This window comes from Crocuta crocuta, unplaced genomic scaffold, assembly GCF_008692635.1.
Source record: "Crocuta crocuta isolate KB4526 unplaced genomic scaffold, BGI_CrCroc_1.0 scaffold111, whole genome shotgun sequence".
NCBI lineage: Eukaryota > Metazoa > Chordata > Mammalia > Carnivora > Hyaenidae > Crocuta > Crocuta crocuta.
In genome coordinates, this window is record NW_027527611.1 from 3,877,911 (window position 1) to 3,902,507 (window position 24,597).

The window sequence follows — 24,597 nt, forward strand, 5'->3', positions numbered from 1 at the left end:
CGTGGAAACGACGACCTAGCGTCCGTGTTGTCACACGCGGCCCTCCGCCCACGAGCCCCCCTCACACCTCAGCGGCCAGTCCCCGCACTCGTGCGTGTCCGCCGCGCTCGGCGCCCTGAGGCCTCGACGCCACGAAGGGGTTCGGAGAGAAGCGTGGTGAGAAGGTTCTCGGGCGCCACGTCGAGTCCCCGGGGAGCGAGAGCGCGCTGTGACCGGCAGCCCCCACCGGGAACAGGAGGAAGGCCGGGCTTCGCCAGCCGGCGACCACACGGGCGGACTGACCAGCTGCTGCCCGACGATGCCCCCACGGGTGTCCCCCCATCTCACAGATGCGCCACGAGACGCGCTCGGAAACAGGAAGTGAGTTTCGCAGCCTCCGGAGCCGGCGGAGGCGGCGCCTCGGGCCCCTGCCCGCCGGGTGCCAGCCGGCCTCCCCTCCCCCACCAGCGTGGCTCATCAGGGGCGTCCCTCAGGCACTGCCAAGGGCCGCACCACCCCAGCCGAGCGCCCCCAGCTAACGCACGGAAGGACCTGACGTGGGGGTCCGACAGCCCCCAAATCAGAATCTTCAGGGCAGGGCCCCTTGCCCCCCTTGCCCCCGCAGTCCGTGCGGCTCCCCCCCCCGGGGGGNGGGCCGGCCTACCAGTGCCCCGGGCCAGGCCCCACGGCTGCCCGCGTGCAGTGGCCTCGCCAGCACAGGATGGCGCCCTTTCCCGAGCAGGGTGGGCACCGCTGGCCTCCAGAGCGAGCCGTGACGCATCCGAGCTCAGAGCAAGCACCGGCTGACCCTGCTGGCCTCGCTGGCCCCGCTGACCGCCTCTGGCCCCCCCTGGCCNTCTGAGCCCCGCTGACCGCCTCTGGCCCCGCGCACCTGTATGGTATGTGTAGATTAAGCTTACTGACGGTAGAAGTTATTTTCCTCTGTGATACTACTGAGAAGCACAGACATGCCCGCGGACTATTTTTCCATAGCCAGAAATGTGCTTCTCCAAGAATGTGGGTTTTCTGAGGCTTACATTTCACTTGTTACAGCAGTTCACCGGTTCTGAAACCGTGTAGGCCCTGGTGACGGGGCGGGGATAGGGGGGAGCCCCACATTCCTGGAACCTCGCATGGCTTCCCCCATCGACCTTCGCCATGTTCTAAAGCTCATCCAGCCCCGGTTACGTGCCAGGCCCGGCACTAGGCATCAAGGTACCACGCGTCTCCCCAGAATGAAAGAGTTCGGAGCCTGATGTATACCACCCGCCCAGAGAAACGCTGCCACGGCGGGAGGCCTCGGGCCGGGATGGCGGAGGCAGACATTTCTGGCACCTGGGGGTCAGAAGAGCCCCAGGGAAGACCTCCCATATCAGATGCAATGGAAACAAAGGGAAGGAGGGAAGAGAATGAGGCCAGCCCCACATGGGGCACCCACAGCGACGTGTGTGGGAGGTCCACGTGGCAGCCACGTGTGTGTGGTCCAGATCTGATGGGCTGGAGAGGGTGGTGACGAGTGAGGCAGCAACAGCCACAAGGGGAAGGATGAGGTGTGCAGGTCGCAGGACGCCGGAGCGAAGCAGGGACAGCAGGCCAGACCCCGTTCACAGACGTCAGGGCCTAAGCTGGACTAGACTGGCTGAGGCCGGAAGGGCCGCTGTCCCAATCTGTAGGAGGACCCAAGGGGCGCGCACGCCCAAGGCGAGCCACAGAGCTGAGCGCCGCGGGTGAGGTGGCCGGGGCGCGGCCGGAAGCGGTGTCGCCCACGACAGGAGCTGCGGCCCAGGGGGTGTGGGTGCTGAGTGCGACTCGGGAGCCATTCACCGCCGACAGGGGAAGCTTGGGTGGGGGTGTGTCACAGACGCTGGAGAAACGGATTGGGTCGCCTGCACACGTGTACCGAACACATCACGCAGTCTGTGTTTGAGCTCAGGAACCATACTGCATGCATCCCTGAAGATCCTAGAATAATGCCTTGAATACGGCCCGTTGTCAATAATTTTCCTTTAGAGCTTGATCAACATTAGGAGGGAAAATCTTTAAAGTAAAAAAGGTGATTTTCGATGCTCCTCTCGTGTAGATGAAGGAAGGTTAAGGCTGTGTTTCCAACTACTGTCTCCCTCCATCTGTGCCTGCCTTCCAGTCTCTCTGCACACATTCATTTAAAAATGTGTCCATTTCGCAATTTTCACGTGCAGTTTTGATGCCTTTAAACTCAGATCATCCTGACATGACAAACTCATTTTATTTTGTCATTTGCTGACTTTTATTTGGAATGACATCTGAGGTTTTATTTATTAGGAAACCCATTTGCACAGGTTAAGCAGTCATTGGGGGAGACTGTAGACAGGAAAGGGCATTGAAAGCCCCAGGAACAGAACAGCGGGAATGACAGAAATGACTGTTCCCAAGTGCAGGACGGTGACTGGTCTGTCCCCCCGGGGGTGACGCCAGCGCTCCCCAGGAGATACTCCCATGTGCGTGTGGCCAGGCACCCAGCAGCCCTCGCTCACCTATGGACCACGTGGGTGGGTTTGCAATGTGCCATGCTGAAGGAGTCCATTTCAGAAGACCTTCTGTGAGCTCTTCCTACCTGCATGAAGAAAAATCATCAGGGCCGCCTGTGGGGCTCAGTCCATTAAACATCCAACTTCGGCTCAGGTCATGATCTCGTGGTTCATGGGTTCAAGCCCCGCGTCAGGCTCTGTGCTGACAGTTCGAAGCCTGGAGTCTGCTTCAGATTCTGGGTCTCCCTCTCTCTCTCTCTGCCCCTGCCCTGCTCATGCTTGCTCTCTCTCTCTCTCAAAAATAAACATTATTTTTTTTAAATTAGGGAGAAAAAAAATAATCAGCTGTAATGGAAAACACATTCATGTGAAAATGGACTAGTTCATCCTCACTTGAAAAATAAGTTAACACTGTGAGCCCAGCAAAGATGTCTAATGAATCCAGGGTGGCTTTTAGGGAGACGTTTAATGTAACTTCATGTCCGGATGCATCTGTATTCCTCGGGGGATTGACTGTGGCTGGGGGTGGAGAAGCCTGATGCGAAGGGCAGGGGGAGGTGGGCGGCTGGTGAGGGGCGCGCACGCGAGCGAGGGTTGGGCAGGGGTGGTCTGGAAACCCTGGGTCGCTTCTCCACCGACGTCTACAGGACTCCCAGTAAGTGTGTTGTTACAGGGAGCAGTGTCATCACATCACATTCGTGGCCATTAGAAGGACAGCACGTGCTCGTCAGAAACATTCTCCAAATCCACAGGGAAGCAGAGAGAGGACAGTCGCCCCCGCCTTCCCGCGGTGATGGCCGGGGCAGCGGTTTTCTGTGCCTCTGACCTGGTTTCTCTGCACACAGGTTTTTTTTATATGTACATTCCACCTTCGTCCGGACAAACCTTAGCCTGCCCTGCTTCCAAGCAGGGTGTGAAGAGACGGGCGTCGCCCAGGAGGCAGGAGCTGCGTCCCTCCTGCTGAGTCACGGACTCACTCAGCCTGGTCGCTGCTGCTGCATTTGGGGGCTTCACACTTTCCCTCTGTCATGAGTGTATCTGTGGGGACTCAGCGCACGTTCCCCCATGGTTTGCCTTGTTTTTTAGGCTGCAGGTTCCAAAAGGCCCGGCGGGTCTTAGGGGGTGGTCAGGGGACCCGGCTTCCGGGCGGGGGACGGGAAGGTGCCTCCGCTGATGGGACTCTGATTTCCCTCGCAGCCGTGTCGTACGCAAACTACAAGAAGACCCCGCCGCCCGTGCCCCCGCGCACCACCTCCAAGCCCCTGATCTCGGTGACGGCGCAGAGCAGCACCGAGTCCACGCAGGACGCCTACCAGGACAGCCGTGCCCAGAGGGCGTCCCCATGGCCCCAGGACACCCGTGGCCTCTACAACTCCACGGACAGTCTGGACAGCACCAAGGCCATGAGCCTCGCCCTGGAGACGGCCGCGGCCCAGCGCCTCACTGCCGAGGGCCAGGGCGGCCCCACGCGGACCAGCGACAAGGCCGTCCTGTCCAAGGCCGAGGACTTCCTCAAGAGCCGGCACTCCTCCATCGGGATCCAGGTAGCCTCTCTCTGCCGCTGCCTGGCGGGCTTTGCGAGTAGCGTGGACTGATGCCAGGCGCCCCGGCCTCCAGGCCCCCCCGAGGGCCGCAGAGGCGGGAGCCGGGCCCAGCTCGTTCACAGCCAGCCGGGTGGCGCTCCCCGGGGCAGCTCGGGCCCCAGGCTCACCCTCCCCCACCACCCAGGGCCCCCCACCCCCAGGGCACTTTCTAGGGGCCACCGGCCGCTTAGAGGGTGTGCAGACAGCTCGTTTCGATGCTTTGGAAGGATGGTATCTTGCTGGACCCTGGTTTTTCAAAAGCCTTTCAGTCTCGTGGCCAAACATGAATCGGGGGGAAGGGCAGTGGGGCTAAACCGCTGAGAGGGAGGCAGGCTCTGTGGTGCAGACTGAGGCGAGCCCCCAGCTGCACAGGCCGCGGCCACAGAAGGCACGTGCACGCCGGCCGTGGGGCGCTCTGGGCCTGTAGCGCTGGTGGCCAAGCACCGAGGGTGAGCGCCCTCGAGGCCCCGATTCCTGCCCGAGACCCCGGCGTGCGACCCGGACGGGGTGCGGCTGTCTCCGGGCGGCCTCTCCCTGCGTCCGCACAGGGGAGGACCCAGGAGCCCCCTCGCAGCCTCACGCCGGCCCTGTCTTGCCCTGGCGACGAGTGCCGCCAGCACGGTGAGGCAGGGTCCGCCTTGAGTCCCGTGCACGCATGGTTCACATCCAGCCTGTGTCCCACCGGAGGTTCTAGAATCGGAGGACTTCCTGGCCGCCGGGGAGAGGGTGAACGGAGCCCGGACTGGGGCCTGCGCGTGCTGGGCGCTGGCGTGAGGGGGCACGATGTCCCGGGCACCCCGGGGACGTGGGAGAGCAGGCTGGGGAGACGGCCCGCTCGGCTGGCCCTCTGAACCAGGTCTCCACACTGTGGCTTCATTGTTTTGTTTAGGATTCTGAATTCCCAGAGCGTCAGCCATACCCAAGGTCAGATGTAAGTACCGAAATATACTCCAAAGCCAAGTACGCATGAATTTTTATTTTATCTCCCTGTTTTGGATTATCCATCCAACCGCTCTGTCGCCTCTCTCTGTCCTGATTCTATATGCCAGGCCCTATGCTAGGTGCTCCCAGCTGACCCCCCCCCCCCCCGTGACGTGCAGTTAGCCCCACTTTGAGGAGGACAACGATGAGGTCAAAACAGGCCAGCAACACTGCAGCCGCTGGGCTTGCGGGGCCGCGGCGGTGGGACGTGGGACTCCAGGGCGCCCCGCCATCCTGGCTCTGAAGTCAGGTCCTTAGAGAAGACGTGTGAGGTCCCCAAGTTAATGAGGCCGACTCCACACTTCCTGGTGCCCACGCACCCTCCAGCCTTCTCGCCTTCCGCGGGCTCCCTCCTGGCCGCCCACACCAGCCGTGGACGAGGCTGGGAGCGTCCACCTCTGCCATCATCTAAGAAGAGCAGGGACGCACTGTAGCGTGAGGTTACCGGCTGCTCGAGGCGCCCCCTTCCTGCCTCCGCCTCAGCCCCGACAAGCCCCCGGCTTTTACTTGCCCCGTGGCCCATTCTGCTTCTCGCAGCCACNGCGCCCCGCGGTCCCCGCGCACACCCCTCCCCGGAAGCCCTTCCTCGTGCGGCCCCCACACGTGCGTGTCTGAGAAGGCTGCCTGCCCCCCCTTCACACCCCAGCGCCTAGCACAGCGCCTGGCACATAGCAAGCGCTCAGTAAATGTCGGATAAGTGGTGCGCGGGTGACGGTGGCTGAGTGGGCCGTGGAACTGGTGTGAGTGCACGCGTGGACCGGATCCAGCTGTCTTTTGTGGCAGAAAAAATGCACAATATCTCGCGAGCCTGTAACCTCGCAGTTGTCAGACGGGAGAGCATGGAGGAGCCAAAGAAACCACTCACAGAAACCTGACTTAGCATAACTGAAAGTCAGAGAAGTGAAAGGTAGAGGAGTGTAGGCAGCTAACTCAGAGGAGAGCACGAAGGACTAGGGTGACGTGGCCCCTGGAGCGGAGGGCACGGCCCCCCACAGATACACTGAGCAGCGGCTGACCGTCCGCGCTGTGAAGGTGCGGGGAGAAACCGTAAGGTTCGCAGGCTCAGGACGTCGCCGTGTTTAACCTCATAATAGCCCCAGGTGCCGCTGTCACCACATCCAAGATACCGATGGGGAAACTGAGGCTCGGGGGTACACCGCAGTGCCGGCGGGCACACAGCCCTGAGCATCAAAGCCAGGACGGAGGGAGGCATTGCAGGGTTGAGAGGGCCGTGCAGTGCCCTCGGCGAGCCTGACCAGGCTCCCTTCCCGTGACCCGCGTGGGGAAGAGCAGTCCGCCCCAGGCTGTCTGACCTGTCGCCTGTAGGGGAAGATCGCTGGCACCCGACGCGCAGGGCCCCCGCTCCCGGGGGGCGAGGCCCGCCTGACCGCCGGCCACTCTCCCAGAGCCACCGCAGACAGCAGACATTTTCCCGTCCATTCGGCAGGTGTGGGGTAGAACCCCAGGCCCTTTCCCGCGTGCCAGCCCCGTGAGAGGCCGTGCTGGGCGCAGCCGGCCATCTGGCCCTGCCTCCCTTTCCCTCACTCAACAGTGACACACACCTGTCCCCTTCACATTCCCGTCTGTTTGTGTCTGAGGTTTGTCTGTCGCGCGGAGCTCCCCCTCTGCCTGTGTGTGTGCGTGTCTGTGTCTGAGTCCTCAGAAAGTGTCTCCCGTCCCCGGACCCCACGGTCGGATTCACGAGCATGCCTCAGGCCCCGTGCCTCAGCCGGCCGGCCCCGACGTGCGAGCACCACCAGGCCGTGCCACTGGACGGGGCCATCGCCGCGGGCCCCTCAGCGTCCCACTCAAACGTCCCCCTGAGCGAACGTGGCCTCCCCGCAGACGTGCTCCTCCCTCGCCAGCCTGCGCCGTCGCACGCCCGGCCAGCCTCTGCCCCCCGCTCTCGGAGCTGCCCTGAGCCGGTCTCAGCAGCGAGCTGGCAGGTCCCGCTCCCCTCTTGGGCGTGTAATAGGTCACCAGCTACGTGCGAGGCTTTGAAGGCAGAGCATAAATGGTCTGCATTTAGCCGCCAAAGACGCACTGTCGCAGCCGTGGCTGCACCCTTCGCTCGTGTCCGGGAGACGTGGTGCTCCTCAGCCTTGGCTTCCCACAAACCCCTGCGTGCAGGAGGGGGGGCAGGGCGCACTCCCTGCATGCACACGCTCACACACGTGTGCCTGCACACTCACACACACACACTCCTGTGTACACTTATGCTCACGTGTGTGCACACTCAACACATGTGTACCTGTGGGCTCACGCCTCACACACATATGGTAACATAGGTCAGTCACACACATAATACGTGTGTCTATACTCACACTTGCACACTCACACATGTGTTCATACACATACGTGCAAGCATGCTTGTGCATGTACTGTGTGTGCACGACTGCAGCTATTCACACAAATACACACGTGCTCACGCTCACGTGTGTGCATGTGTGCACACATGTACTCACTGCACCTGTTTGTGGCACAGTCACACATACACATGTGTATACTCCCGTGTGCACAGTCACACATGTGAGCGCACATACAGACGTGTGCACACTTGCACACACAGCACTAGCACACATAGTCGCTCATGCATGTACACACATGCACACAGACACATGTGCGACTATGCGCACACACCAGCGTGGACCGTAATTAGCAGTCCCCCTTCCTGCCTCTCAGCACTGCACGTGGCATCACGCAGGGGGAGCTGGTACGGGGCAGCGGGCTCCACGGAGCCAGCACACTCTTCTGTGATGGCACCCGCCGCTCGCTGCAGCGACTGGGGAGACGTCTGTCCCCGTTCCTTAGGGAGCCCTTCAAACACAGCATTTGCTTCAAAACAAGTTCACTTAAAGTGAGCGATGTTGTTAATGCATCTTTCGTCTCGATGCCCAGAACACGGTGGGTCTTGTGGACATGAACGCGGGCCTGTGTTTCTGAAACGTTTTAAACTCACTCGACTCTTCCAGCCAGAGCCTCCTCTGATTTCCTTCCCACTGTGCAAAGTAGTGACTCCTTTTCTTTGTCTTAAATTTGCCTTTTTCCCCATCTGTACAAGAGCCTCAACTCCCAGGGTTTCTGAGATGGATAAATATTTAGCACATCCATACGTACGTGATTTTATCACCCCCTCAGCCCTGAAGACCGGGATAACTCCATTTTTCCCTTGGGAAAGTTGCACATGAACCCACTGTAAATCTGTGAGATTCCTCAGTTTAATGTCCATGTCATGACACAGCTGACAGCGTGACAGTTGAGGTGTGAAGACAGAGCGTTGACACTTGCTGTGGACAAGCGCGTGTGACTCTGGCTTCCTGCAGAGTTCTACGTCAGTGAGATGAAGGGTCCGATGTCCCCTCATGTTTGAGATTAGGAAGAAGAGAGTCAACAAAGCCTAAGAGACTCACTGGAGAGTCCCATGGCCAGGTAGTGACAGACTCTGGCTTCAGAAGCTGTACCGCCCTCATTTGCTAGGAGCGTGAGAGAATCCCAGCAGAGGGCACGTGCAGACAGGACAGAGGGAGGAAGTGCCTGCTGTTTGCCTGTCTGTGTCGGTCACTGGTGTAACGTGTTTACATGCCCGTGGATATGCGTGTTTCCTGTGTACGCACATACCTGTGATTGCGCTGTCCACGCCACTTGCTAGTTGGACCATATGCATCTTCCGTGTCATAACTGCTTAGTGTTCTGTGTCTCGAGCAAATCATAACTGACCCCGTGTCGCTGTTCTCCATGACGACCCCCGTGTTTCGCCTTCCACATACCACTACGATCAACGCCTCACACATTTGCCAGAATAAGCTAATTTCATAGGCCAGAATCCTCACAAGTAGAAGTGAAGCAAATATTCTGAACATTTTGAGGATAAAACCCAGTGCTCTTTCCATTACAGAAGTCTTTCTAGAAGTAACGTAAGCATTGATCTCCCCCATGTTATGTATCCATCACATTCAACAATATCGACCAAAATTGTCAAGCATAATAATACCTTTGACCCATAAATCACCTACACTGTTGAAATAGCCACAAAAGCATGTGCACACATAGGTGCAGACATATGTCTGTAGCAGCAGTATATGTATATATGTCTGTAGCAGTAATAAGGACGGAAAACTAGAAATAAGCAATTTATCCCTCCATTGAAGACCGATTACAAATAATCAGGTTATGTTCACAAAACGGCCCAGTGAGCAGTTAAGACACAAGGCAGGTCTGTTTGCTCTGACAGGGGGCGACCTCTCAAATACTGTAATTCTCATTGTGATCTTCTGGGCTGGGGTACTAATGGTTAACAGTCTCCATGTGCAGGAAGGGGAAGTTCATCAAAGCCATGGCCCCCCTAAAACTAGAAAGAGACATAGAGACAGCAGCAAGGTTAGGGTTTTGATTCAACAATGTGCTTCATCCCAGGGTCACTTCGTGTCAAACCACCTGACACAAAGGGGGTACAGCCTGCGTGCACGTGTTTGGGACCCTGGCAGTAAGAGGCTGGGGTGCGCTCGGTAACGCCCCAAGAGTTCAGGGGTCTTTGTGCGGCCGGATTTATTCTGGCCACGGAGGACTGAGATGAGCACTGGGAGGTGCTGCAGTGAGGGAGACCTGGGGTAAACTGGTGTTCAGCCCCAGTGAGCTGTGCACCCTCAGGCACGTTTCTCACCTTCTCTGATTCTCAGCTGTCCGGTGTGGCAGGAAGTAACAGCAGGAGTCTGGGGCACTCCGCGCAGTAATGCTTCCCGGGCTCGCAGCGCAGCGCCTGGTGCATGGAAAGCAGAAGATAAGTGGCAGCCATTAAGGTCACTGTTTCTCTTTGGCACAGATTTAGTCGGCCCTCGATGCTGGGACCTCGGCCACAGGGCAACCACAGTCTCGTGATCACGAGGGAGAATGTCACAATTATTTGTTGAATGGGTTGTAGCTTATCCTTGTGGCGATCATGAATATTTTTAAGGGGGAAAAAATGTCATACAACTTAGTCATGACATCTTAGACTGGGGTCTAAGTCCTGCTGATCCAGCCGGTAGTATTTCCTGGGGAAAAGGAAGGAGATGTTTGCATAGCCAGGATAATATTTATGATTAAGCTAACCTTTGGTTTCACAGACTTTTTGCACTGAGAGTTGAGGGGTTTTTTTGGGGTTTTTTTTTTACAAAACGGAGTGTCCCAGAGGTCTCCCCCCCCCCCGCCCGTGTTAGCGTCACCCTGCTCCTGGTCCTGAAATGGGTTTGGGAGACATTTTGGCAAAGAGAAGCACAATAAGAAGGATCTCGTGTGAAATGCACAGTTTCTGTTCTGTTCCGACACGGCCTTGCTGGGCACAGCCCTGTTAGCAAATGAGAGACACCTGCGGGTGGGAGCAGACGGACAGATCGCCTCGGTGTCCCCAGTAAACCCTGAAATTCCTCTCTGTGTGTTTCTGTGTGTGGATTCCGCCACCAGCACCCTTCTGTTAAATTGCTTATGTTGTTGTTAGCTTTCTCTGGTTCATGCTGTCTTACTTTCTCCACTGCAGGGTGTGGGGGGAGCTCTCCTGCCCTCGAAGAGGTCAGCCCAACAGAGCCTGTCTCTTGCCTTAGCTGAACTAAGCAGTTTTATTTGCATACATTTAAGAGATCAGAGCACAATGCTGAGTTCAAGTAGTTATGTAAAATTTGATGAAACAGTAGGAATGTAATTACACCAGCACAGTGCATTTCCCTCTCCCTGTGATTTTTACTGGGTCAAGTGCAACTCTGTATTAATTAAATGTGCAATTAATTACAGCAAATGAACACACACAGAAAGCAGTCCCTCGCCCAGGTCCCCTGTCTTGGTTCTAAAATAAGATGTTCTGTGTTGCACTAGGTGGAAACAGCCACCGACTCGGACACGGAGAGCCGAGGCCTGCGGGAATACCACTCTGTTGGCGTCCAGGTGGAAGATGAGAAGCGGTAACTCAGCCCCTTCCAAATACCCGATGCTCCCCGGCAAGAGTAGCCCATTAGAAACCTGATTGCCAGCCTGATCATGTGGCCCATCAATAATTCATGCCCCTCGTGGAAACAGGCTCATATATTTACACTTCTCAGTTTATGTCATTCAAGTATGAATTAACATCCGCCAGTGTCTTGTTTTTGCAAGAGGCAGGGGAATAATTCTTTCTAAAGTAATTTACCACCTGGGAAAGCTGACGGCTCTGAAAGCCACATTCTTCATCCAGAGGAAGAACAGGTCGGCCTGCGGGTGATCAGATGTGTGCCTTCTCACCTAACTATTCAGAGGGAAAGAAAGAGAGAAGGAAGGGAGCTTAAGACCTGAGCCGTCATGACTTCAAACTATAGAGTACACAGATGTGTTATTTTGTAACAAGAACAGGATGATTCTTTTATACTTAAAATAATATATTGTATAAATTTCATGACAACAAATTTTAATGAGAGCCTCATTACCTCTGCAACTTCTGTTAGCATCTAGCTGGTAAGGTCTCAGGTGACATTCTGGGTTCCGATTGCAAAGATACTCAGACCCCACACGAGTGGCTTCCCCGGCTCCCAGTAGACCTCCCAGAGGCCGGACGGCTTCTGCACGGGGACCTGGGCTCGCTGCCTCCCGTCCCCGTCCCTCGCTTGTTCTCTCCTTAGCCTCCAGCAAAGAAAGTAAGTGGCACATTCATTACCCAGCTGCTCTCACAGCGATTGCCATCTGTGGGTTCAGATGGGGAGAAGCCAGAATGTATAGTTAGGGTACAGTTTGGATGTACCGCCCCCCCCCCCCACAGGTCTCACCCAGCAATACCTGATAAGCTCTTTCCTGCCCATCATTTCAGTAATTGGCTGTGCGGGCGTGGATGGCCTTCAAATACATAGGCTGAAAATGGCTTTAAAACACCTGCTGAAGTCAGAGCTTAGATTCATTACTTTGCATAAAAGACTCAATGGGGACGATATTAAGATACTCAGATAGGAGAAACTCGCCCTGAGATGTGTCCCTGAAAGTCGGGAGGGTGCAGAAGTTGCATCGAGGAAGCAACACAAGACTTCCTTTGACACTGACACGCGGGCAACACGTGGGAGCTTGTCAGCTTGTAGCGGATTCGCAGGGGGAGGTCGCGGCCCGGGCCGGCGGTTCCGTGGGACGCGCTAGCCTCGCCGGCGCCTGCAGAAGCGGGGCGGGTGTAGGCTCTGCGAGGTAGCTGACGTTAGGGGGCAGTTACTGCCAAACCCACACGTTCCCCCGTGGCGGGAGCCCCGGAGTCGCGGCAGTAGAGGTGAAGACACGCGTGTTTCCTGAGGTGCCGTGGGCCGAGTGCAGGCGCGCTGGTTGCGGCCGCCACAGGCAGTCACCTCAGAAAGCCTTCCTCTCTCCCCCTTCCCTCCTCCGCAGACACGGACGCTTTAAGCGCTCGAACAGCGTGACGGCCGCCGTCCAGGCAGACTTGGAGCTGGAGGGCTTCCCGGGACGCGTCACCATGGAGGACAAGGGCCTGCAGTTCGGCCCCGCCCTCCAGCGGCACTCGGAGCCCAGCACGCCCACCCAGTACGGGGCGGTCAGGACTGTGCGGACGCAGGGGCTCTTCAGCTACAGAGAGGACTACAGGGCGCCCGTGGACGCGGCCACCCTGCCGCCGCCCGAGCCCTGGCTGGAGCCGTCCGTGGACACGGGGGACCCCGGGAGGACGTCCCCGGGCCGCCGGGACGGCTCCTGGTTTGTGAAGCTGCTGCACACGGAGACCAGCAGGATGGAAGGCTGGTGCAAGGACATGGAGAGGGAGGCCGAGGACAACGACCTCTCGGAGGAAAGTAAGGGCACAGCCCCCGGCGGCGTCACGCCGGCCCCCGGGCAGTGGTGCCAGTGGGCGGGCCGGTCTTCATGGGGGGAACGTCCTTTGATCCTTGGGTCAATTGAAACCGCATCCCACTCAGTTCCAAGAGAACAGATAAGGGAATGAACAGAAAAGCAGCCGGTGACGTGTTCAAGGGGCCCCTTCTGGGTTTTGTGAGACCGTGAGCCCGATGGCCCTGACCGGGGTGGTGTTGGCGTTTAACCTGCGTTCCACGTGCCAGCTCTCTCCACGTGAGCCTCGGACCGTTTTCTAGAGCCCTCACTGCCCCCTGGTTACAAGGAGTGGAGTTGGCTTTGCGCCAAAGAGCAGTTGGCAACAAATAGGAGCTTGAACTGGCACGTTCCCATCACAGTGCTGAGCGCGGGTCTGACCTTCCTGGACGGGGGTCTGCAAAGCAGATCTGCTCCAGCCCCTTCATGGCTCAGATGGGTCTCTGCCCCTCTGTGCAGGAAGGGACAGCATCCCTTATTCTCCAGCCCTCCCCACTTCCCTGCAGAACCCTATCTGGAGGACTGTCAGAACGGACGCCCTCACGAATCGCTATATGTGATTTCCATACAAGCACCCACCGTCTTTGTTTTCAGTCCAGGATTACCATGAGAGTATTTGCAGCATGCTTAGAACTAACCCCTGGTCTTTACCACAGTACAGTTTCTCAGAGGCATCTCTGAAGGTCTTGACTTGACAGATGATGCTTTCTTTAAAGTCGTTTTTCTCTCTCCATGAATTCCTTTGTACGTTTGCTAGGTCACTATAAATTCTCAAGTCCAAAACGATAGCTGAGGTCCTTGGGGATTGTGCCCTGACGTTCCATGTCTAGATGGCTGCCGTGGTAGAATGCGTCAGCAATCTAGAAAGGGAAATGCGGCAATGAACGTACGTGAACTTCACGTAACATGCAGAGTAAAATGGCGCTGGGCTCCTGGAAGCCACGAAAATCGTTGGTGTGTGGACCTCCATTTGTTAGAACTTGCGGTGTTAACCTGTGAAGAAAGAGACAGATGGCCCTTGAGTCACTATTCCTTCCCCCACATTTCCCTCTCCATCATCGAAGGCCACATGCTGTTCGCCTGGGCCGCTGCTAGGCCCGGAGTGTTTTGGAGGCGGTGTTGCCATGGTGAACATCGGTGCCTGCTCCGTGGCCGGCCGTGGCCACCGGGTGTCCCACACGGTCCCCATGCGTTTGTCCCAATCTGCTTGGGGCACATTCGGCGGAGCGCTCGCTCACGGTTCTGGGACTGAAAACTCGCTCACCTCCGGCAGCGTGCTCTCGCCCTTTGGGACACGCGGCCGCTTGGCCAAACCGTTCTCGTCGTCACAGGGGTTCGCAGTCTTCCTCCCAAAGACAAGACGCAGGAAAACTAAGTTGTGTGCGTTGGTGGGAAATCGGGGTCCCCAGTGCGCGCGCTCGGTGTGCGTTCTCGGAGGGCCTGGGGTGCGCGGCCGCAGGGTGGTCAGTCAGGACTCGCGACCCCCGCCCGAGGTCGCAGCAGACACGGCGGAAGGCCCAGCGGCATGACAGCGTAAGAGCTGCCAGTCGTGGCTCCGCCGCGCGTCCCCCGATTTCACCCTGCCGCCATCCGACCCACCAGGACACCTCCAAGCAGCTCTGGTTTCCCCTCGTGCCCAGAGCACCCGGGGATGCTCACGATGGTGTGTTTGCAAGGCCGCACAGAGCCGGAGCTGCTTTATCTGAATTTCCCATATTTCATGTGTCCTTTTACCTTAGGTACTATTTTCTAAGAATTAGAGTTTAAGAAAGGGTATTTTTTAACGGAAGAAATCTCTAAGCCAGCACGTATGAGCACGTATGAATACACATGAACACATGTCAGCACTATGAACACGTATCCTGGGCCACGCCTCATCTGAGTTCTTCCCGTGCCGCATCAAGCGCTCACCATGGGGCACTGCATCGAGAGCATTGTCACCATTATCAAAATAAACCAAGGTTAATTTCTTGCCCCGGATTCCACAGAGTAAAGAGAGGGAGTCAAGAGGCGAAGTCAGAGCCAGCTCCTGCCGCAAGCTGTGCCTCACTGCTCTGCTCTCTGAATTTCTTAAATCACAGTATGCTTTTACTGGAAACTTCCTCCCACATCGCTTCCTTCCCATCTATGTTCTCATGGATCAGCTTCTCCCATGGCCTTATAAACTGTCGACTCCCCATCCTTGGCCATTTGCTTCATTCTGATCCACTGTGGCTCAGACACCCACTTATTCTCAGAGAGAATGCCTGAGCTGATAAAATATAGACTTGGGTTATCATGACTGAGCCGCTGGAGATTAGGAGAGAAGGAAAACGGGTGCAAATTCTTTCTCAAACTAACCACGAAAAATCCAACGGTTAGAAGGCTTCAGCACTGAAGCAATGTCGCGATAAGTCCTGGCAGTCTTCTCGCGGGAGACATTCACGAAAATCCTGGGAAAAGTGCCCCAAGGGCACCATATATGCAAGTCAGTTTGATGACCTGCGGTGACCCAAATCAACGGTGGATTCTGTCCTTTTGGGATACACAATATTTCGGTTTCAGTTGGGGAACACGTTCTCCAGCAAACTATAGCAGAAGGTGAATTTCTGCTGCCCTTCCATTGCACTTCCCTAAACAGCTTTTTTAAAGCCTACTTTGAACCTTTGGGGTCTTCCTGACTCTGTCGTTAGTGTAAACATCCCACAGAGGTTCACCGGATACATGCCACGAGCCGGCCACCACCCCGTAGAACATAGGCTGGCGGAGAGTGACCTGGTGCACTGTGGACCCAGATGGCGGTTGCCTCGGATGGAGAAGTGAGACCAGGACAGGACTCTGGCGAGTGGGACACGTCACGTGTAGTAGGAGACGGGAAGTAGGTGCTTTAGAAACCCGGAGAGAGGACCCAAGTGCTGTCGCGGGGGGAAATTCCAAGATGCTTTCTGGAGAAGATGGGCTGGTGCAGGGCCTCCAGGGGGAGCGGGCAGTGGCTGCGCAGCAGGGGAGCGGAGGGGAGGGGTGGAAAATCTGCTCCACGGACAGGAGCCCCGGGCCCAAGACTCTTTAAGAAGACCTTCACATTGACGAGGACTGTGCACCCCCAGTGGGAAGGAGCCCCTTGGCTCCATCACCTCCACAGCCTGGGGACACACATTTCTTCTTGGGGGACAGGACAGTCCCTGTGTTGCCCCAAAGCTCTGCCGCTCTGCTGTCACTGGAGATCCTCAGCTCCCTGAAGGCAGTGATCGCGTCTGATACATTTATCATCCCCCAGCAGCGCCCGGCCCTACGTGCTCTCGGCGGAGCCACCAAAGGAGGGGACGGAAGCGGGGGGAGAGGGGATCAGTCTTCATAAACAGGGACAGTCCCGCTCCCACTCACCTTGTAAGAGCATGGCATCTAGAACCCTCCGGGTCCCCAGTGGCCCTCCCTTAGGGGCCAGGAGTACCCTGGGCGCTCCCTGTCTGTAGATCTCGGCTACGATTTGGGTCTGTGTGCGCTTTTCCCGGTGCTCCTTGATAACTAACCAGGGCTGCCCTGAGCGGGCCTCAGACGCAGAGAACCGAGAACAGGTCCACTGGATGCGTTTTGTGATCTTCTGAATTTCTCTCCTGAGATTGCTCAGATGCCTTGATCTTTTTGTGGACAAAGATGACACACTTATTATGTGTCCCCTCTGTATACTCTGCACCTAAAACTAGCACCATATTAATCAACTTTAGATGGTTCCCTGATAATTTTTAGCAGGGAGAGAACCTGTGATTCTTGCCGTGATTTTAAGAACAAGTAAGGGTTGTTGGTTACGGCACCCTTTAAAAAGTAAAGATTAACTTAAGTGGTTCATTAAGCCAGAACTCTTGAGCTCTGAATATTGAAATTTCCATCATACGAAATAATTTCTTCCCAAAACTGTAATTTTATAATCTCAGCTCACTGAACTGATAGAGTGAAGTTGGGTCCATTCAGCTCTCCGTGGTTAATAAAAACTATTATGAGCCCAGATAAATACTGGTTTTGTTACGTCACGTCCAGGCAGGCTTCCTGTTGTTAAATCATCCAAAAATACGTCTGGAGGGGTCATACGGTCCCATGAGCCATTCCCGCACTAGTGTTTGGGGACTTGCGTATTAGTCATGTTAAACCCAACGGGTAAATGGCATAAAGTGAAACAAAGCAAAGAAGGTGTTTTTCTGAAATAAAAGCTATTGTTCCAAAGCTACAAAGTTTCATTCCGTAGGTCCACAGAGACACGGGCTTAACGAGGGACCCAACAGTGGGGCCTTTGCACAGCTGTTCACAACTTCGCTTGCCCAAAACAGCTCTGCCCAAATTAGCTAATACTCTGAACACCACCGGGTCAGATGCGGAGAAGCACAGACTCACAGAGCTGGGGGCGGGGGCTTCAGAGGCCTCCCCCTCTGAGGGCCGGCTTGCCCCACAGAGGGAGGGAGGGACCCCCAGGACTCCCAGCCGTGAACTCCCGATGGGACGACGCCCGCTCGCAGACGGTGCAGTGGGAACGAGGAGGAAGAGAGGTTGCTCAGAGTGACCCCGGAGCACAGATCACAGCCTGAACACGGGGCCGAGGAGGGCGTGGGCCCCTGTGTCTGCAGTCTGCGTGGGCACATCAGACCCACAGAGAAGATAACAAACAGGAGTATCAGGTGTCGGGGACGTGGCCCCCAGGGTGACAGATGCCATGCACACCTGAGGACCTGCCGACCGTACAGCTCGAGGGACAGCCGCTGCTCCCGGCCTTCTGACTGGTACCCAAGTCCTTGCCACCACAGCAGGTGCCTATGGGCATGTGCCACGCATCCCAGGAGCCACAGGGCCACGTGAAGCTGGATGGACACGAGATGTGCACTCGAAAGCAATGAATCATGGGAATCTACCTCCAAAGCCAAGAGCACACTGTACATTGTATGTTAGCTAACTTGACTATAATGTGTATATATTTTTTTAATTTATTTTTGAGAGAAAGGGAGAGGCAGACTGCAAGCGGGGGAGGGACAGAGACAGGGAGACAGAATCTGAGGCAGCTCCAGGCTGAGCTGTCAGCACATGGCCCGACGCGGGGCTCGAACCCACGAACTGTGAGATCACGACCTGAGCCGAAACAGACACGCAACCAGCTGAGCCACCCAGACTTCCTGACAATAAGTTATATTTAAAAAAAAAAAGAAGAGAAAAAGGTTGTTTTCAAATCCACAGAGAATGATGCTAGATTTTATAGTTGACTATAATCTGTTACCGTTAATCTGGAGATTATACTTTTCCATTTATCAACTTGTTCCTTAAATAACTTTTTTTTATCCTTTAATGTCTTTTTAAATTTTATTTCTGAGAGAGAGACAGCGTGAGCAGGGGAGGGGCAGAGAGGGAGACACAGAATCCGAAACAGGCTCCAGGCTCTGAGCCGTCAGCACAGAGCCCACACAGGGCTCCAACCCACAAACTGTGAGATCATGACCTGGGCCAAAGTGGGACGCTTAACCCACTGAGCCACCCAGGCGCCCCACCTTAAATAACTTTTAAATACTAAGTATATGATCTCCAAAAAAAGCAGAAGTGTGCACTGGATAAACATGAAGACAGTAATGTGAGACCTCCCGGGGGGCCCGTGGAGGCAGTGGGATCCCCACACCCATCCCACAGCCCCAGTCACAGAGGACCCGAGACACTGCAGGGGAAATAAACATCTAAATGGTCATTTCCAGCTACCTGCAAATTCTACAAAAATCCACTTCAAAGTTTGAAAGAAAAGAATCGTGTAAATGTTGTGCTGGCATTTCATACCAAAATTTGCGAGAATTGGAAATTGTAGAAAACACGTGAAAAATAACTTAGAGGAGCAAGTGAGTCCATCCAGTTTCTGGGCACGTCAGAGGCAAAGGTTGTACGAGGTTGTTTGTAAATTTGCATTCTGATGAGCATCAGCCCTTGTCGGCAGCTCTTGAAAGAAAGTGTCCACAGTAGGACACCGTCAGGGAAGTACGTCAGGTGGAAGAGAGTAAATTGAACTTTTCACTTCAAATTCTTTGCAGCACGGGAAGCTATTTGCATTACCAGCTCCGCAGAGCATCCGGCTCACTGCAGTGCCCGGTGCCGGGCCCTCCTGCCACGAACTCAGCAGCCGTCACGTGCAAGCTGCTCCGTGACACCCACCGACCCTCCCGAGCAATATCCGTGGACGCCCTTTGTAGTGTCCCTTGACTGCACTGAACCAGCAGCCGGGCCTGGCCCCCTGGCTCCACGATGTGCTGAAGACTCCAGATCGAGGTGCTTTAGGCTAACACTTCTGTTGAATTACATTTGAAGAAGACTGGGACAGCCAGGGATTAAAACTCCAAATTGGATGAAACTGATCGACGTCTGATTAGCCGTCGAGGAAGCAGTCGGTGCAGGAAGCACCTGGACCCGTCACTTCTGCTCGTGCTGCAACGGCTCGGTTGGAACGAGTCTCTGTAAATGTTCTCATCAGCCCTGCAGGTAATAGGGATTCACGAGTGGAGACTCTACACTTCGAAACAAACATGAATCGTCCCCTCGGCGGCAGTGACACCAGAGCTAGAGAAACGTGTTTGGTGTGAGGGTCCCGTGTGAGCGGGAGGTGCCGTGTCCGGCGTCACGCCCGCACCTGCCCAGCCCAGGCCCCCGGGCACACCTGGTCCTGAACCCGCCCCTCCCCTCCCGTACCGGCTCCCTCCCCCCGTGCCACCTGGCAGATCAGACCAAGGAGGGGGTCTGGGGGAGGCAAGCCCCTCTTGAAATGGACTTGCAGCAGACGGCTGGGCCCAGGTAGCAAGATGCACGGTGGTATTTTTAAGTCTGAAAGGATGCCAGAGTGCTCTCCAGCGTATTCACTTTTATTAGAAGTCACGTGTGTTACACTCCTCTTTCAAGTCCAGCAGGGCCACCTGGGGGCTCTGCCGGTTACGTATCCAGCTCTTGATCTCAGGGTCGTGAGTTCAGGCCCCGTGTTGGGCTCTGTACTGGGCGTGGGACCTACTTAAGAAGAAAACCCTGGAAGCAGTGCAGAATTACATGCACGACGGAATTATCTTAGGGAGGATGAGGAGAGCGCGGCTGCCCCGGGTGGTGACAGGCGACAGACGGGCCGGTCCTCAGCGTCAAACAATTCAGAAAAACAAACATAGGCCCGTGACAAACTTCCTCGCTGACACTCTCCTTTCTGTCTTCCGTGTGTGGGAGCGGCAGTCTGAGTCCCTGATACACGAGTGAGAAAGTCACTGTCAGAACTCGCTGTGCGAGACGCCGCGTTCCTGTCTTCCAGCAAATGGACGCTGTGCTTTGCCCACAGCCCCGTGGCTGCCTGACAGCCCCACTGCGTGTCCCGGGCCCGTCCGTGGGCTTGCTCGTGGGACACCTGTTCCTACGGCCTCACGGCATTTCATCTCGTGGATGTTGAGGCCCTTCCCAACCCTGGTCTGTGACTGCGTCCCCCAGAGCAAGGCCGAGGGCAGGGGACACAGCGCCTGGGTGGCCCGCTGTCGGGAGGTCAGAATCCGGGGTGCCTGTCGCGAGCACGCGCTGAGTGAGTTGCTTTGGAAGTGCCTGTGAGAATCACTACCGTTCGGGAAATTGTGCGGGAAAGCCTACCTCGGTTCCGCCTCTGAGGACGCTTGCGGGGTCCCGATGATGGTGAGACACCCCAGGTGCTCCTGAGGAGCTGGGTCAGGACAGCACCCACTGCGGGTGGCACGGGCTTGTCCACGCCATCGGGAGCGCGGGTCCCTCTCTTCTTTAGATAAACCTCGGGCCCAGAAGCGTCCTGATGGAGATAAATCCACACAAACACATGTGGGGGTGATGGTTCCTTCCCCCTCTGCCTTGACGGACGAACCTCCAGGCCGATCACCCCCTTCCTTGACCGCCTTGCACCCGCTGTTAGCAAATACAGGCTCCCACGGCCGTCTTTGGGCAGAGCCTGGGGGAAGGTGCTAGAACACCACACTGGGTTAGACAGTCTGCCCCTCGCTCCGTGTCCCGCCAGAGTCCGTGAGAGAGCCCGAGAGGGGACGAGAGCGCAGGGGAGTGGGGGCAGAGGGGGTGAGGTCTGGCCCAGACAGGTGGATCCGGGGAGTAACCTCTCCTCGTCTCTTGGGCAGACAAACCGTGGATGCACAGGGGCCCAGGGCGCAGTGGCGGGAAGCGTGTTCCGACAGATTGCTAAGTGCTTGGGGGGTCCTGTGAGCTGGGGTCCAGCACAGTTATTCCCCTGGTGTGATGATGGTCCGCCGCCCCGTAAGGACTGGGCGTGAGGGCGGGGCACAGGCTGGCGGCGGAGGGGCCTCTGGAGGTCACAGGACTGGGCGGTGCCCCCCACGTTTCACACACCAAGGCTTTTATCTGCCGGTTGTTCATCCCCAGTGGTCACTCCCGCCCTTTGCTAAGAAGTCCTTTCTGCTGACAAACCACGTCCCTTTCTTTTTTACCAAGTGCTGTTTGGTTCCTTCAAGTCCCACGATGTAGAAGTCGTGTGTCGACTTTGCACCGCACCACAGCGGGCACACAGGGGTGGGAGGGACGTCATCACCATCATGGTGGCCGGTGAGTCCGCTGCCCCCAAAGGGCCAGCAGCCGGGAGCAGGAGCCGTGGACCGGGCACCCTGCAGGGAGATGGGTCGTGTCGGAGCCGCGGCCTCGTCCCCCACGGCCCCTGCGTTCTGTGTGAGATCTCTCAAGCACCGCCCCCGGGGCCAGCCGAGTCCTAAACACTCTCCATGGGACTCGAACACGACAACTGAGGTCAGCGTGATTTCCTAGAAATTAGGGATTAACATCTTCGTCTTCCTGGAGTGCATAAAAATAAGTACTTCATGTCTGTTTATTCATACTTGCTGCCTTATTCTCTGGCTGATCTGAGCATCATGGACAAAAGTATCCCAATGCCCCAAACAGGAAAATTTCCTGCGGTATAGACCGCCTTTCCAAAGTCAGTTTTTCCTAACACTGAAGAGTCACATCCTAATCGTTGATACTGTTGATACTGATTTTCCTCAAAAATCAGACATGGAACAGACCAGGGCACCTGGGTGGCTCAGTCAGGTGAGCATCAGACTCTTGACTTCACCTCAGGTCATGATCTCAAGGTCGTGGGGTCGAGCCTGGTGTTGGGTTCTGTGCTGACAGCGCGGAGCCTGCTTGGGCTCTTTCTCCCTCTGTCCCTCCCCTGCTTGCTCTCTCACTCTCTCTATTTATTTGAGAGAGAGAGAGAATCCCAAGCAGGCTGCGCATCACCAACACAGAGCCCAACACGGGGCTCAAATCCACGAACCACGAGATCATGGACCTGAGCCAAAAGCAAGAGTTGGGCGTTTAACCGACTGGGCCCCCCACGCGCCCCAATAAAGAAACATTTTTTAAAAAGGAAAAAAAAAAAAAGAAATGGAACAGACTGGAAAAGAACTCCTGTCAGTGGACATGTTCTGCAGAATAAACTCGGAGTTTTAATCTTCGGGCAAAGGAAGAGCAGCCCAGCCTCTTGGAGTTTACCCCCTGTGTGTAAAGCTTCTGCTTTTGTTTCCAATTGACTGGGTTCAAGCTGGTTTTGTTCTGTCCGGTTCACAGTCCTCGGGAAGATCCGGAGCGCCGTGGGGAGCGCGCAGCTTCTGATGTCCCAGAAATTCCAGCAGTTCTATTGGTTGTGCCAACAGAATATGGTGAGCAAACCCCCGGGCTACCTGGTTCCTGAGGGCGTGCCAAGTGGCTGTGTCCAGGGAAGGGGCCCCGGGGTGGGGGCCTGGGCGGGGGGTGCGTGGACACAGCCCCCCCGGGCCTGCAGGGCACCCGCACGGCTGCGGCCCGCCCTCCCCCAGGCCTCGGAGGCAGGTGGGCGGTGAGCAGGTGTGACGGCAGGTGCAGGGACGCAGGCCCGGGTGGGAGGCGGCTTGAGGGCACGCGGGAGCCGCTGCACGTAGGGGCTCAGAAGAGGCTCTAGGGTAATCGGGCTGCGTGTTTCAGAGGAGCGAGCCCACTGTACCAGGCACACAGTTGGCGTGAAAACTTGGCTCTGATCTTCCTGGAAATGGAAGAGAAGGAAAGCGTGTGTATACTCGCTGCCTCCGTGTGTAAAAGACACACGCTCTTCTCTGTAACTAAACAAAGTGTCCGCGTACCATCGCTTGCAGGAATAAGTAACGAGCGTTCACATTACTACAGAGGCTCGTTCATAAATCCATACGTTGATTTTCAGACCAAACAGCTCCTTAAGATGCAAGTGGGCCCGGGGGCTCAGGCGGTTGTGCTTCTGCCTCTTGATTTAAGCTCAGGTCATGATCTCCGTTCATGAGCTCGACCCTGAGTCAGACTCCGTGGTGACCTTGCAGATCCTGCTTGCAATCGTCTCTCCCTCCCCCTCCCCTGCTCACACTGTCTCCCACTCTCTCTGTCTCTCTCTGTCTCTCTCTCTCTCTCTCTCACACACACACACACACACACACACACACTCTAAATAAAGAAATAGATAGATTTTTTAAAAATGCAAGCAGGTCTGTGCTAGACTCGTGTAACCATGGTGCTTGATGATTTGACTTTGTTTTGCTTTGTTTTTTAATTTGCACCGAGATGTGAATTTACAGAATGTTCTTACACGTCAGAGGAAGCATAGCACCTCAGAGCTGCTGATTCATCCCTTTTAATTTGAGTCATTAAAAAGGACATTTTCTCTAATGTCTTCCAATTAACCCCATTGAAGCTCAGCACAAAATGTATAAAGTGACCACATATCCGCCTGTGACACGAAGTTATAACCGTCATTTTATTTTTTTTAATTTTTTAAAATATTTTTATTTATTTCTAGGAGAGAGAGAGAGAGAGACAGCGTGAGCAGGGGAGGGTCAGAGAGAGAGGGAGTCACAGACTGAAACAGGCTCCAGGCTCTGAGCCGGCAGTCAGCACAGAGCCCGACGCGGGGCTCGAACCCACGAACCGCGAGATCATGACCTGAGCTGAAGTCAGATGCTCAACCGACTGAGCCACCCAGGCGCCCCTATAACCGTCACTTTAAAAAGGGGGAAACGGGTGCCTGGGAGGCTCGGTTGGCTAAGCGTCCGACTCTTGATTTCGGCCCAGGTCATGTTCTCCAGGTTCATGAGGTCAAGTCCAGAGTCGGGCTCTGTGCTGACAGTGAGGAGCCTGCTTGGGATTCTCTCTCTCTGCCCCTCCCCTGCTTGTGCTCTCTCTCTCAAAAATAAATAAATAAACATATTTTAATTTGACAAAAGTGGGGGAACAGGATGGTTTCAGGCTCCTCGGAAGGCACACGGGCGTGAGATGCTCAGGTACCAGGTTAGCAGGCGTGTTCCTGCCGCCTCTGTCGTATCTGCTGGATTCCCGGCTGTGAGGGGAGCCCTGCACCCTGTCCCCTGGTCGGGGCAGGCGTAGATGGTCACTGCCTTGAGGAACTCATCATCTAAAGCACCCAACAACAGAGAAAACACGTAAACATTTTATTTAAGAGAATAAGATGCAGACTAGGCCACAGGGTAAAGCGGGCGTAAGCAGACCAAACACAGGTCCACGCTGCGCACAACGTGGACGACGGGGGGTTAGGCTGAAAACCGCACGTATCTGCAAATTCCCAGAAATGTCTCTGTTGAATCTGAGACGGCCTCACACTGAGTCGCAGGGCCCACGCGCATAAACACGCAGACGCTCAAGCCGGGGGTGTGGACCCGGGAAGCGGGGGTCGGAGGCCGGGGCTGCAGCCCCTCCCCAGGCGCGGGCGG

At 56.0% G+C, this 24,597-nt stretch overlaps 1 protein-coding gene across 1 annotated transcript in view; it reads left to right on the plus strand.

Moving 5' to 3' along the window:
* DLGAP2 (DLG associated protein 2) overlaps nt 1-24,597 on the plus strand; it is a 608,379-nt gene that overhangs the window by 577,932 nt on the left and 5,850 nt on the right. The window contains exons 12-16 of the mRNA XM_077771905.1: nt 3,684-4,030; nt 4,959-5,000; nt 10,895-10,980; nt 12,413-12,828; nt 22,439-22,530. Of these exons, the coding sequence (XP_077628031.1) occupies nt 3,684-4,030; nt 4,959-5,000; nt 10,895-10,980; nt 12,413-12,828; nt 22,439-22,530 (983 nt within the window). The remainder of the gene's footprint in view (nt 1-3,683; nt 4,031-4,958; nt 5,001-10,894; nt 10,981-12,412; nt 12,829-22,438; nt 22,531-24,597) is intronic.